The 15,747-nt window shown below is 39.4% G+C and overlaps 1 protein-coding gene and 1 long non-coding RNA gene across 9 annotated transcripts in view; one reads left to right on the forward strand and one right to left on the reverse strand.

Moving 5' to 3' along the window:
* The window catches only part of slco4a1 (solute carrier organic anion transporter family, member 4A1), a 51,599-nt gene that overhangs the window by 25,983 nt on the left and 9,869 nt on the right, over window positions 1-15,747 (forward strand). For all 8 annotated transcript variants that reach the window (XR_008566986.1, XR_008566963.1, XR_008567016.1 and 5 more), the window contains 6 exons: window positions 761-1,764; window positions 4,535-4,625; window positions 7,260-7,381; window positions 7,498-7,609; window positions 7,680-7,834; window positions 11,834-12,080. Coding sequence is in view for 1 of the 8 variants with exons in the window: in XM_054762062.1 (XP_054618037.1) it covers window positions 963-1,764; window positions 4,535-4,625; window positions 7,260-7,381; window positions 7,498-7,609; window positions 7,680-7,834; window positions 11,834-12,080 (1,529 nt within the window). In the remaining 7 variants the exon portion in view is untranslated. The remainder of the gene's footprint in view (window positions 1-760; window positions 1,765-4,534; window positions 4,626-7,259; window positions 7,382-7,497; window positions 7,610-7,679; window positions 7,835-11,833; window positions 12,081-15,747) is intronic.
* LOC129172456 (uncharacterized) lies at window positions 8,196-15,544 on the reverse strand. The gene is made up of 3 exons (XR_008567024.1): window positions 15,224-15,544; window positions 11,849-12,077; window positions 8,196-8,383 (listed from the first exon to the last, which is right to left on the reverse strand). It is a non-coding gene; the product is annotated as an uncharacterized LOC129172456 (long non-coding RNA).

Genomic DNA, 15,747 nt, shown 5'->3' on the forward strand with positions numbered 1-15,747 from the left:
GCAATTACAGCATTTATGCTAACTTCCATCCATCCATCTTCTATGCTGCTTATCCTCACTAGGGATATGCTGGAGCCTATCCCAGCTGACTTCGGGTGAAAGGAGGGGTACACCCTGGCCTGGTCATTTATGCTAACTTTTTCATTATTATCATTTTGCTGGCGAAATCCCATGGTTATACATATGTATTTATACTCGTAGAGGAAGGTACTATGAGACACTAAAAATGACTTTTTCCTACTACCTGGTCAGCCAGGGTTCCAAGAAGCGTGCCAGTCTGATATATAGGTGACTACTGGGCGCTCATTAGTCGAGCAGATTGGTCACTGCCGCAATGTTGCCATCACATTTGCGCATGCACAGCTGCACACTTTGTTGCAGCGGCCCGTTTTCCCACTGCCCTCAGTCTCCTATTGGCAAAAAAAGATGCACATGCTAATGTTGGCTTAATCTGTGGCTGTTTCTTAGGTGTGGACACTGCATTACAGTCCACAGTGTCCACATTGCTGCAACAGCCCTCAGTCTCCTCTTGGATAAAAATTTGTTTAATGCTAGAAATTAGAAAGAAAGCCATGCGTACAAATGTTAGCATACGCGGTTGCTGTGATTGCTGGGGTATTATATACTCCAGTCTCCACTTCTCTGCAGCGGCTCTCAGTCTCTGTTAGGATAAAAATATGTCAGTAACTTTCTAGAAATGACAAACAAAAGAAAATAAAGGGATAAAGATAATTTTTTATTCATTTCCTGTCTTTTGTAGGATGCCATGAATCAACCAGTCTTGTTGCCTCATGAAGCACCGGAGCAGCCTTAAGCAGCATTCTGCACTGTGGATGGTCGTAGTGCACAAAATTCTACTCAAAGACTGGCTGGATTTAAAACCTGAAACATTTTAAACCTCACCCAATTTTCATCTTGACTTTTGTAACCATCTGGTCGTCTCCCCCAGCCAAGGACCGTCAATGCTCAATGCCAATGCCTCCTTCAGCTCCAGGCAGGAGCTCCTTGACCTTCATAACCTCCCCCTGAGTCCCTCTTTGGAAACGGCCAGCCCTGTGGACTTTCACACAGAGGGTCCGTTAAGCTCACGACTGCGGGATATCGGCGATCCTAGTCGACCATGCATTTTCACTGGGGATTCCACCCTTCCGGGGCAGCGCTATGCGGCCCAACCCCCCACACAGATTGGATTAAATGGGACCCCGGTATGGGGTCAGCTATGCGGCTGGGGTGCTCTAACACCCAAAGCTATCCAAGTGTTCAACACCCCGCGCTGGGTGCTGTTCTTCCTGAGTGTGGCCTCATTCCTCCAGGGCATGATCATCAATGGCTTCATCAACACGGTGGTCACGTCCATCGAGAGGCGCTTCGACCTGCGCAGCTACCAGATGGGCCTCATTGTCAGCTCCTATGACATTGCGGCGTGCGTCTGCCTCGCATTCGTCAGCTACTTCGGCGGGACGGGACACAAGCCTCGCTGGCTCGGGTGGGGGGTGCTCCTTATGGCGCTGGGCTCTCTGGTCTTCGCCTTGCCTCACTTCACCACTCCGCCCTACCAGGTCAGCATGTCCAAGCAAGCGGAGATGTGCTCTGCCAACCGGACCAGCCTGTGCCGGGACAGCGAGGGCGGGGGGCTGTCCAGTTATCGTTTTGTGTTCATGCTGGGACAGTTTCTGCATGGCATGGGTGCTACACCCCTCTACACTCTTGGAGTCACATATCTGGATGAGAACGTCAAGTCCAACTACGGGCCTGTTTACATCGGTGAGTCACGTTTTGGTACCGTGGAGCCAGGTTATGTCCACAACCCGTCTATGTCCACCAGTCCCGGTTCACCGTGTTCTTCTTGTTACTAAAAAGTGCCTGTTTAACAGACCTGACACACACGGTCAACGGCTCTTGTCGCTTTTTGTCGAATTTGAGAACACATGACACGAGAAAAAGCTAGCAGCTTAATCTATACATTCTTGTCGTTATCTGTGCATAAATTGCTGTAAATATTTAAGAATAAATTAGATGAGGTAAATGTAGATAGAGTGGTATGAAAAAGGGCATGAGTTCCATTCTTGGCAAAGACTCGGTCAGGAAGAGCATTCGGTGTAAAAACTAAGCCAGAATCGTTCATGCGATTTCAATTGCGATTCCTAAGAGGGAAAAGCCAAAAGTTTAAAAAAACAAAACAAAAAAAAAACCCCACAGCCTTCATTTGCAGCGCTAGACAAAAATGCGACCAAAAATATTCCATTGAAAATGCCATATTGATCCCACATTGAAATCATGCAGCAAAATATGAAATGTTACAAACACAGTTGAGTACAAAGAGTGTGTCATGAAGCAGAGTCAGCGAGCACGGCGACACTTACCCAGTCAAAAATAAAAAACGCTTAGTTTGGTAGACACTAAATGCACTTGCGGTATTGCAGTTTGTTAATCAATAAATGTGCTTTACAATTTGAGACAAGTGTATTTACTTTTTATAAACGACTGCTGAATTTAGTTCTATCATCATATCGTGATACATCCCATAAATATTGCGATGCATGCTAAGGTCCATATCTCCCAACCCTAATGTGCAGGCTACAGAATAACTGCAGGGACATAAGAGATGGTTTAAATATAGAACGTTAATGAACTGACTAGTTAGCCTCATATTTATTTATTATAAACTTGAGAAAGTCTTTCATCTGGAGTGGGGAAGAAGGACAAAATAAGGAACCAAAAACTTAACACTTCCACACAGAATGGGAGGAGTTGTTTTCCACTATGTCATGCTGGACATGCCATGGCTGACTCCATGCAGTGTGAAGGTAATGTAGTCGAAGATAATTTCACATCAATGTAACATTACTGATGCCTAGTGACCAGAATACCACATATTACTTGTCTTTTAATATTTCTTGACTAATAATAGACTATAGTCAGCCACAAAACAGCAATCATTTATTAAATATTTTTTTACAAACCACAATAGGGAGGGAGCGATGATCGAACCGAGAAGTGGCGAGGGACCACTATCACTTCAAGTGATCATGTCACCAAAAAAAAGTTTAAAAAAATAACAAAATGAAAGTACTCATTTACTAAAACATTTTTGTCTTACTACTGTCATAGATAAATAAACAACTATAAAATACAAGCGAAATGAAGTTGTGATTTTGACAAAACTTTGACACGCCCCCCAGCGAGTTTTGTGAACCGCCGCCACCCTCGCTGTGACGTCACAACCAGAACACATTCTAGGAACCAGATTCAAACAAACGCAGCCTTGAACTCAATAACAATATTCACTGATAGTGTGTTGTGATGACTATGATATGGCACACACAAAATTGGCCAAGGACCGTAAATTCCGGTGTATAAGCCGCACCCACAAAATTTAGAGGAAAAAACTGATTTGTTCTTCTATAAACCACACAGGTGTATAAGCCGCAGCTGTGCATGTCATAAAATGGGATATTTAGTGCACAGAAAGATTTTTTAGATTTTTAAGAAAATAAATGCTTTTTTCCAACACTGTGTGTGCCAATCAGTGGTGCAACGCTGCTAATTAACAGTGGAGAACAGCACATAGCTAGTTAAACAGTGCCGGATAGTGCATGTAATAGCCTACCCTCTCCCTGGTCAGAATTGAGCAGTGTCCTAATTCCTTTGTCACACACGTTGTCAGCTCTCTCGGTGTGCTCTGGTTCCTCCTTATCACTGAGCAATACGTACCCGGTGCCGATATACATATTTAAACGATTAGTAGTAGTTCTGAAGTATAGGAGATGTCACGATATTAGAATATCAAACTTAGACAAAAAATTTGCGGCTCATACACCGGAATTTACGGTAAATTTTTTGACTGTCAATAAGTGACACTGACAGGTCTATGCAAACTACAAAATAAAAGACCAGTGAGTAGCGATCACTGCTTATTTAGCCCTGGCATGAAACCCCATGCTATTATTCTAAGATTTGTAAAATAGATCAAGTAAAAAAATATGGCTGGACTTACTGAAGCTGACAGATCCACTACAAGATAAGCTACAAAGAGCTAGCAATTCATGTTGAGAACACTTTGCAAGCAAGCAAGCGAGTTCAAATAAACAAAGCCGTGAAGGCACATGAAGAAAGTGACATGTTCACAACAATAAAATTAAACATTCACTGATATTGTGTTGTGATGAGTATTTGTTTTACTAGCAGTGATAGCCACTGACAGCAGTTTTTGACTTTTTATATCCATCCGCGGGGCAGTATCAAAAAACAATATGTCCCTCAAAGTTTAACTATATATATATACTGTATATATAAGCTATATTACATAAACTATAATTATACAAATCAAATAAATATTTTATATAAAGATTGTCTTTGGTAAATTACTGTTTGATGTACTTGAGAGATGTATTAAAAACTGTAACTGTGAACCCAAAACACACATTATTTCTGAACAATGAAAAGCACACTTTTGAACTTGGAGAACAGGAAGCACTTGTTAGGGGGGGAAAAAAAAGTGACACACCCATGCATTGACTTTCTCTTCCCCCAGGGATTTTCTACACTGCAGCCATTGTGGGTCCAGCAGCAGGTTATCTTCTGGGGGGTTACTTCCTCAACATGTACACAGAGATCCACCTCACGTGAGTGTGCGTGTTGTGTGTGTCAGGGAAGAGAACTCAAGTATGTGATACTTGTCTGGAGAATAACAATAGAAGGAGTTGGTATTTAAATATCCCCTATTATGCAAAAAATACTTTTTAATGTTGTTCTAACAGTAATATGTGTCCTATTTATGAGCACCAAACGTGAGAAAAATGTATCACCTCCTTCACTTGTTTGCTCCATTTTTGAGAGAAGAGGCCCTCAAATGCTCGCTTTTGAAGTTTTGAAGAAAAAACTCTTTCCTCGTGGACATAATACTCTCTCTGACCCCTGACCCCCCGAACTAAATGAGCCCGCCCTGTTTTATACACGCACCACTTCACAGGCTTTGCTGCACTTATTCAAATGCAGCTGTACCAACTATGAATCAGTGGGTGTTGTACAGTCATGGAAACAATGATTAGAGGACCCTTATTTCTTCAATTTCTTGTTCATTTTAATGCCTGGTACAACTAAAGGTACCTTTGTTTGGACAAATATAACAATGACAACAAAAATAGCTCATAAGAGTTAAATTTTTTGGCAATACAATGCTATAGCTATCTATCTAAGAACGTATGTGGTTTTGGTTATCATCAAGAAAACCATGGAAGTTGCTAGATATCAGATCTTAAATTAAACTCCTATGATCTATATTTGTTATCACCATTATATTTGTCCAAACAAATGTACCTTTAGCTGTACCAGGCATTAAAATGGATCAATAGCTGAAGAAACAAGGGAGGTCTAATAATTTTTTTCCATGACTGTAAGTTTGATCATTTTGTTTGTCTTCAGTGAATAATTTAACTTAGCATGATGTTGCGTCTAAAATGTGAGGTAATGTTAGCACTGTAGCTATACATATACTGTAGGGTTGGGCCTTATTTGAATTTGAACAATTCCGGTTCTGATTCCTCCTTTTCGATTCTTGATTCCAGTGCTTTTAAGAGGCAGTGTCATAAAAGTTTGCATGGTCTCAATGAGGGCGCTAACCAGAGTTCCTTTTGGATGAAATGCCTAAACTTCCCCATTCATATATATTTTTTTAATGATATGAACTTTTTATCAATTTTACTATGCATTTCCCACTGATGATTTTCACAAGAGTACACTTTCACAAAATATGTTCACTTGATGGAAAAAAACATTATTTGTAAGTTGCAGCCCTACAGCCAACCAGCCTCACAACTGCAGAGCACATGTAACCACACCAGCAACACGAATGAATTCAGCAGCTTCCACAATTCAGCCACATCCAGCAACTTCACCTTTGAAACCAGCCACTCAGGCAGCAGCTGCAATTGCAAACTGTCATAAACTGTCTCAGGGGAGCTCATTTGCTTCATGCTATAATGTAGGTATTAACTATGACATACACTAAAACATTTCAACCTCCATGGCGTGAAATTACTGAGGAAATTACCAACGCTATAAACCACAGAAAGTGTGCAGCTGCAGTATTTATGGATCTGACAAAAGCTTTGGATATAATTAATAACATTCTAATTACAAAATTAGAAAGGTACGGAATCCGAGGGTTCGTTTTGAATTAGATCAAAAGCTACCTAGCTAACAGGAAGTAATATATGAAGCTAGGAGAATAGACATCTGCAAGTTTAAAAATATTACGTGTCGAGTACCCCAGGGGTTATACTGGGACAAACTGTTCAACTTGTATATTAATGGCATCTGCAAAGTGATGAAGTACTATTTGTGGATGATACTACTGCTTTTTGTTCTGGGGAAAGCACACAAGAGTTAATTAAAAAGTCACAGATGAAATGGCCATATTAAAAAGACGGTTTGATAAAAATAGATTATCCTTGAACATAAGTAAAACTAAAATGATGCCATTTGGTAGTAGGAAAAGGGACATGCAAATACATATTGACAGTGGGAAAATTGAAAGGGTGAACGAAAATAAATTTTTGGGGCTCTTAATAGATGACAAAATGAGCTGGAAATCCATCCACCCATTTTCTATGCCGCTTCTCCTCATTAGGGTGGCGGGGGTATGCTGAAGCCTATCCCAGCTGACTTCTGGCGACAGGCCGAAGTCTGGACCAGCCAATGGCAGGGCACATATAGACAAACAACCGTTCACACTCACATTCATACCTATGGACAATTTAGAGTCACCAATTACCCTAGCAGGCATTTTTTTGGAATGTGAATTCTATTATGTGGTGTATTCCACTGTAACTTGTATACATGTGCAAATAAAATGTAACCATAACCATTGAGCTACTGCAACAAAGCAATTTCCCTTGTGGATCAATAAAGTCTGTTAGTGACAGTGCTACACTCACACTTACTTACACTCACTTTTATGAAAACAAAATGATCTAACAACTGTAGTATGCAAATTTTATCGTTGGCAGAGCTATGCTTACAAAATTGTCCTCTGTGAAGGAGGTTTTAGGAAAACACAGATCTTCAGGCAATCATTTGACCTGCTTCTCTCAAAAGCGGACCTCACTACCTGGCAGTAGCCACCAGAGGGCATGGTTAAATCAGGCCTAACAAGTTTATTGCTTAAACTGGCTACCTGGAAGAGAGACATTTTGAAGGGGACCATTAGGAACATTGACGTTAATCCTCTATTATTTCACTCTGCTGGGTGGCAACAGGACAGAGATGACTCCAGAGACTCCGTTGTGGGTTGGTGCTTGGTGGATCGGTTTCCTGGTGGGAGGAGCAGCAGCTCTGTTGGTGGCGTTTCCGATCCTGGGCTACCCAAGACAGCTGCCAGGTGCTTACATTTTGTAATACACATGCAAATAGTGTACAGTGGAAGCTCCAAAAGTGATACTATTTAGAGGTTTTCTGGGGGAAAAAACTTAAAAGTCAAACGTGGTCCACCTGCAGGTTCTCAAGAGCACAAGGCCGTGCGGGTGTCTGAGGCCCACCAGCTAAAAGATGGCAGTCACACCACAGCTTCTGACCCTCAGTTTGGCAAGTCTGTCAAAGACATGCCGAGGTAAATTTGTGTCTAATCTGCAGTTTGGGCATTAACATATTGATTTATTCATTAAGCCCTTTCCCTCCAGGTCTGTGTTGCTGCTCCTAAAGAATCCCACCTTCTTGTGCTTGTGCTTGGCGGGGGCCACCGAAGCCACCCTCATCAGTGGCATGTCCACGTTTGGTCCAAAGTTCTTGGAGTCACAGTTCAGCATCAGTGCATCTGAAGCTGCTATGTGGTTTGGTCAGTGACAAACAAGTTCTTCTTAGTATTGTTATCATTTCTGATACAAGCATAGCATAAGCATACATGCATAAGTGAACTATTCTCCACCTTTTAAACTGTCACGCAGTGAGAAAATGACGTAAGGTTGTGGAGCAGTAGACACAGCTAATCACATAGCAATGTAGCCCATGTTATTATTGCTGATATACAGGGTCAGGCAAAATGATCTGACACATTTGTAGGTTAAATAAAAGGCAAATAAAGTAAAGAAACAAGAAAGTGTTTTTATTTTTGAAAAGTACATATAATGCCATTCTGTTTCATTATGTTTTAAAAATGAAATCAGTCAAATGGGATCCATTATTGTCCACACACTCAATGCAGATCCAGTAGCTGTGAAGTTGGTAACCCATAACAAGATGGTGTTTCCAGCTGGTACGGGATCACGTCTACCAAGATTGAAGTGCAAACGGAACGCTCGTTGTGTTGCAGTTGCAGATTCGCTTGTTTTGATATACGTTTCCACAACGAAAGCGCGATGCTCACCAGTCCAATTCATGGCAGCAACTGAAAAAGAAACAAAATGGCATTATATGAAAAAAATGGCAGCATATGTACTTTTCGAAAATAAAAACACTTTCTTGTTTCTTTACTTTATTTGCCTTTTATTTAACCTACATATGTGTCAGAACATTTTGCTTGACCCTGTATATTATTTAATGGTTGCTTGGCTGGTGAACAGTCCAGGGTGTACGCTGCCTCTCGCTCGGAGTCAGTCAGTCAGTCATCTTAACTCTTGTCAAAAAGCACTGACAAACCGACTCAAACATACAACACCACTCGAAGAAGATCCAAATCAAACATTTTGTCCACAAAAATCCGTTCCAGGATTCCCCCTGTAGTTCTGAAGTGGAATTTTCCATGTTTTAAAATTTGATTTTATGTCTCAACGTACAGTCGTTCCTCATAGCAAGCTAGCAAGTTAGTAAGCTAACCAGTTAGTCTCAAGTTTATTTCTTCTAAACTTAAGAAGCCAAAAATTTACCACCTCCACACGGAATGGGAGGAGAACTTTTTTTCACTCTTACCATGTCGGACATGCCGTGGCTGACTTCATGACTTCTTGCAGCGTTAAGGTAATGTAATGTAAGATAATACTACATCGCACTTGCATTTCAATATGTTTTGACTAAAAATAGAGCATAGTCTAACCATGAAACAGCAATAATTTATTAATTCATTTCTCACGAAACGTGATACAGTGAGGGAGCAATAATCAAACCGCGTTATTGCGAGCGATTACTGTATTTATGTATAGTTTAGGCTGAAGTCGATTTTAAAAACAAAATATATATTTTTACAGCAGTTTTTGGAAAGCTGGCATTTTTGCCCTAAGGACCTTGAGTGTGATTTAATTATTTTTTTACATCTGGCACCAAAAAAATACACGGAAATTAGGGATGTCAATCGATTAGAATATTTAATCGTGATTAATCACATTTTGTCCATAGTAACTTATAATTAATTTTTTTATTATAATAAGTAGGGATGTAAATCTGTTTGTAGTAAAGGGTACGATATGCAACTACACCGATAACTAATCAAATTGTATGTAAAGGGATCAATTTCGGAAATTGGGCTATTATTTTATTCAAAAAAATAATACACAGTGACAAATCCCACGTTTAATGCAATCTGGGTTTTGTCCCACTTTGTTTGACAGTCCCTGAACGCACCATCTAACTACTCCCACGCTGCACAGATAGCCTACTGTACTGTATTTTTACCCTTTTTCTTTCGCCTCACATTTGGTCCCAAATGCTGATACTATGTGGGAATGCATAAAGGTAAGATGTGATGACCTTATTGAGTGCTAATGTGCATATTTGTGGTACACAACCTCTCAGAAAAACAAAGTCCAGGCTTGTACTGTTGGATGGTGGGTTAAAAAATAACAAAAAGTTAGAAATCCCCCAGTTTTTTAATGTTGAATGCAAGCGGCAATTTGGCCCACTTTATTTGACTGTCCTTGAACGCACCTTCTCCCGTTCTCTCACGCTGCACAGATATTTTCATATCCAAGAGAAATTCACACAGATGGACTACTATACTGTATTTTTACCCTTTTTTTCACCTTATATTTGATCTCAAAAACTGACAATATGTGGGAATGCATAAAGGTAAAATTCGATTACCTCATTGAGAGCTAATCAAAATCAGCCGAGAGACGGCTCGCATCCAAAAAAAACCCACTCCGTAATATTTTGGCAGCAGCTGTTCCCAATATTTGGTAATGATTTGATTTTATTTTGAACATGCATACAAGTTACATCGGAGTACTTCACATGATACAATTCCACAATTCCACATCCGAAAAGCAGTAGGAAGAAGCAAAGTTCATTTAGTCCTACCCCGTTTCCATTTCATATCAATTACTAATACATTTGTTCACTTCCCGTATTGAACATGTACGCTTTACCAATTATGTAATGACATAAGAAAATGAGACGCATATGTCACAGTAGAGTTAAGGTTTGTAGATCACTCTTACAGCAATATAAATAAATTATATAGACATTCATAATAGATAAATAAATATAGCATAAATAAGTAATTATCGTTGTGTGAATGTTGAAAGCTGAAAGCATATTTGCCACCCGTACTGTTACCCCCATTCTGCGGATTCTACAGAGGTGACATCGCTCAGGTGGTAGAATGCTTACTTTCCAGCCCAGAGGTTGGTGGTTCAATTCCTGTGTAGGCCTTCATCATATTGGATAAAATGACATTATGTCAGACAGAAGTCACTGTCTTCTAATTGCCGCCACCTGTATACTAATTAGGGGTGATGGTCGAACTGAGGAGAGAATTTAACGTTTTTTTTTCTTATAAAGGCATTATATACATTCTACATTTCAACATTTATACAGTTTAACCGCACATACATTTCATCATATTTCCACAGCATTTCAGTCTGGCTTCAGCTCTTCAGCTACCAAACGACTCCTACATTCATTCTACATTTCGACTTTTGTACTTTTTCATCGCAGTGCAGTTTTGCTTCAGCTCTTCAGCATTCACATGCAATGTCTACTGGCATTGCATCATCTAGTCGACAGAACTTTGTTCGATAATAAGTAGTACTTGAAGTAGTCATAAGGAATGAACAGTAAGTAAATGCAGAAGTAATTTGACATTGCATTGTATACACACTGTGGTTCAGGATTATGTGCGCTTGTATTTGTGCCGCATTTTCCTGAAGTTGCTCCCGCATGGGATTCTTCAGGACGCTATATAATGTCAACTCCCTCTCATTCATCGACATATATCCATCCCCAAGTTTCCAGGGGTTCATCTGACTCTGGACCTGGATTTTTCCGGACCGGATTCATATTTCTTTTTGCATGGCGTTGCTGCTGGGCAACTGCTTTGAATTTCAGTGGTTAGCCATTTGGCTTGGTTTACTCGCGGCTGTCTGCATGTCATTTAATTCAACAAATCCATATTCCTTCTTTTTGCGTTTTGAAGCTCTACTTAGGACCTCCTTAAGATCCAACAATGCAAAATGTAAATTATTGAAATTATTAAAAATTTTGATCAAGGGTGTGTATACAGCATTCAGCTATATAACAAAATGCTATGATTTAACATTTGTGGGGGTATCTTTTGGCCCAATTTTGACATTGTTCCTAACATACGTCACTATGGTTACACAGAATGTTACAAAATAGAAGTGCCGATATTCAAAACGCATCTAGCGATATACCCAACATGTGAGGTTTCTTCCCACGTCATGACCTAAATTAATCTCGGCAGAATAAGATATAATACTAAATAAGTATGAGCGATAATAATATGTGCTACATTGGTATGCAGTTAGCTGCCTTATTGTGCCACAGCGTGACTTCATAATAAGCAAATACTCCTTGAAATATGTTTTACATTTAATATTTGATATATGTACTTTAGGCTTTTGTCATTAGGAACAAATGAGTGACTCTCATCCCTTTGCTTTAGGCTTCATGGTGGTACCTGCAGGAGGAGGGGGCACCTTCGTGGGCGGCTACATTGTGAAGAGACTGAACCTCCGCTGTCGAGACATCATCCGTTTCTGTGGGGTCTGCGCTGTAGTCAGCGTGATCGCCATCTTCATCTTTATCATCCACTGCCCCAACGTGCCCATGGCTGGCATCGATGCTCCGTACATGCCGTCTGTCAGTCATTTGTATGACCAGCCCAACCATCTGGACGACACAGGAAACTGGTAGGAAAAATCGCGTTTTAGAAATAATGGAAATCGATATAATATGTCACCATCATACATGTTTAAGTAAAATGGTACTGGTAATGGTTTAATTTATTTTGAACATGCATACAAGTTACATTGGAATACTTTACATAGTACAATTCGCAGTTCTACATGTCTGAAAAGGAGTAGGAAGAAGCAAACCTTATTTAATCCTAGAGTCCCTTCATAGAGAGAGTTACGACATGACGAGTCAAAGAAATACGGTCACGTGACTCGTGGAGCCATCTTGGGGCCAAATTTGCATTTGCGTTCACCTTTATACAATAGAATACAACAGTATTCTTGGCCGTATTGTTGTTTATTCACCAAAAATGCCGGGTTGTTGTGCATTTGGATGCACAAATAGACATGACAAGGGTTTCAAGCATACAGATTCCCTTCAGATATCAACAGACGGACAATTTGGGAGAATAAAATCAACCGTTTGGGCTGGAAGCCGAACTCGTCTTCAAAGCTGTGCGAGGTAGGTCAATTGAGAGTGTTCGGTCCCATGTGTTGTATTTGGTGTTGTGAATTTCTGTTTAATGTGAGTTCCACAAATACAAATTACAATGATTGCTTATGATTGCAAAAAGTGACATATAATACAAAGATATTAAACAGTTGTTTATGGCTGGGACTGGCCATTCACCCTTTGTGATGCTGATACATCTAAATTAATCAACAGTCACTTTTTCAGATCATAATAAGGCTTAATTCAGCAATGCCAATGAATTATTCTGAAAATGAAATTATTAGCCTACTAGTACTAAATCTAATCCTGAATAATCTGAAGTCTATTCAACAATCATGCAAAATCTGCACTTGTTTCGAGGTATAAATAATAATTAAATAACAATGAAGAAATATACATATTGTCATCATTTTCAATGTTTAAATATTGGGGCTTTTATATCTCTGTCATTTATTTTCATTCTAGTATCATGAGGTGAACATGGTAATATTTTGACTCATTTACATATTATAAATATTATAAATATTATAAATATTATAAATATTATATATATATATATATCTCAATGTTTTAACAAAAGATGGCAAAATTATACCATATTACGCATTGAAAAATATAGATCTATAAATAATTATAAAACAGACATTTTGCATGATTTTGAGAAGGTAATCCTCATGTAGATCACATAAAAATTTGGTCATGCGTGAATTTTCCCCATCTTGTGTATTTTTAAGTGCGCAAAATGAGGTCCCAAGCGAAATGAGGTTTGCTGGCCATACTTGGATCTGTTACTGTACGTGGTTGACTGATTAACGTGGTTAACCCGCCCGTCCCTTTGCAGAGACATTGCAATTTACATGCATTGTCGTACTGCGCACGCTTGAATTGGCCCTAACATGGCGGCGTAATCTCAGTTGTCATAACTCTCTACATTCAGGGACTCTATTTAATCCTACCCCCCCCCCCCCCCCCCCCATCCATCCATCAATTGCAATATAATTGTTCACTTACTGTATTCCAAATGTACTCATTGCCAGTTTTAAATGCATAGGACAATGATAAGGCAGTATAACAATGTGGTAAAATAGGAGTCAAGGACTGTAAATAAATTATATACAGTCATGATTAATATGAATGAAAGGGTTAATAGTTGACAGAAAAACAGATATTGAGTCAGTACAGACGCACTCACAAAAAAAATGTTTAAATTTGTAGTTTTTTCTCAGTCCGTTCAATAATTTGATTCCACGTACTGAAGGTTTTCTGCGTTGTTCACACAAGTGTTTTTAGTTAAATGTTTCCCTAACGTCATATTTCTCCTCTCTTGTTGAGAAGAATTGTATAACATTTTTGGGTAGCAGTATATTGTTTGCTTTATGCATAAATTTAGCTGTATGAACCTAATAGCTCCAAATGACTTCTCCCCAAGTAAGTTAGAGATTTTCTTTCTGTCACTCACATCATCTAACAACTGTCTTGAGTCTCCATTGATCGCCATTATCTTAAAATTAGCATCATAACTCCTTGTTTGCTAACTTGTTAACAAATTTTGAGCCACTTGTCACTTGAGCGGGTCTCTGTGTCGATCACTGGTGTGTGTGAAAGGAAGAAAAGCTCTTGTTTGCTGGTGTACAACTTTCTGGTTTGCATGTTTAACTTTCTTGACCAAGGGTGTCCACAGTTGGGTCCGGGGTCCATTTGTGGACCATAGATAGGCCTTTATTGGCCTACGACATATTCTACAGACAAAATTAAATACACTTTAAAACATAGAAAACTGGAAATGGCCTATAACTGTATACCCATAAAATGTTGTCTGCAAACGATTGACTACCTGTGCATTTTCAGTATAGGTCAGGGGTCTTCAATTAAAATTGAATAAGGTTTGTTTATGCAATTTTTTCACAGCGAAGGTTCAAGCCTTATTTTGCCTTAAATTGCATCAAACAGACTAGCTCATATGAATATCAAATGTAATGAAAGCCTGCACATCACCTTACAACACAATTATTTTGGCACCTAAATTGCATTTAAAAGAAAACAGGACCAAATTTCACATAAATAGTAAAAAGTTGAAGTTGAAGCTGAAAAAAATAATATAAAATTGTCATGTTATGAGTGTCTCTTAACAGAAAAGCTGCAACAGTACATCTTAAAGTTTCACATTTTCTTGTTATTGTTGTAGCTGAATTTGTCACACCATTCCTCTTTTCAATTACGTAAGGTCTCTGCAGCAGATGCTTCTCACATCAGACTTGGGTTTTGTCAAGTGGTTGCGTCACGTTTGCACTTTTGAGCAGCTACAGTTTCAGAACATATGAGACACAGAAGTTTGGCGCTGGATTCTGGAGGAATAAACAAACATATGTTGGTCCGTCCATTCACTTTTAAATGTTAGCTTTGCTTTATCAACTCTCTTACTTTTGAGCAAGCCACGGTTCTCATTCGAATATTAAGCGGCATAGAAAATGTATTGGTTAAATGGTTCTCATTCTCTCGGCAAGTAAACAAATGATGTCATTGGCTCATTCTGAGTAACGTCACCGCGTTTGCTGTCAGGTAACCGTAATACCTGAAGTAATTACGCCCGCAAACTACGGTTGCGATCGATCCGCGAACATAATTATGTTATTTTTATACTTACCATTCACTTTAATTGGTCACGGGTCCATAAAGGGTGATCACTGGGTCCGAGGTCTGCCATTTGGTGATGGCTGGTAGGTTCTTTGACAGGAAATGTATACAAAAAATAATAATCAATTGGACACTGGTGGCAAGCATTTCTCACTCTATTACAGGGCAAGTTTTGGGGGTTTGTATCTCGGACCCCTAAAATATATTTATTTTCACCACGATACGCATTTTATTTGATAAGCTTTCGAGTATGTTCACACCCACACTCAAAAATGGAATTTTAAATGCCGGAAAAGTAATAATAATATTGAAGAATAAAACCTGAAAACAAAGCTATATAAAAAAAAAAAAAAAAAAGCTGTCCCTCATTCGCATCACCCTTATTAGACTCACATGTGGTGACTGGATGGGACTCTGTGATTCCTTCTGGCAGAGCTTCTATGCGTTGTCTGTCTCTTTCCACTGCAGTCGGTCATCCTGTTTTGTGGCTCCGCCGGACCGAGTTGTGTTGTTTTGGAATCACTTTTGCTCCAT

The sequence above is a fragment of the Dunckerocampus dactyliophorus genome, chromosome 1 (genome assembly GCF_027744805.1).
Source record: "Dunckerocampus dactyliophorus isolate RoL2022-P2 chromosome 1, RoL_Ddac_1.1, whole genome shotgun sequence".
In the NCBI taxonomy this organism is placed as follows: Eukaryota; Metazoa; Chordata; class Actinopteri; order Syngnathiformes; family Syngnathidae; genus Dunckerocampus; species Dunckerocampus dactyliophorus.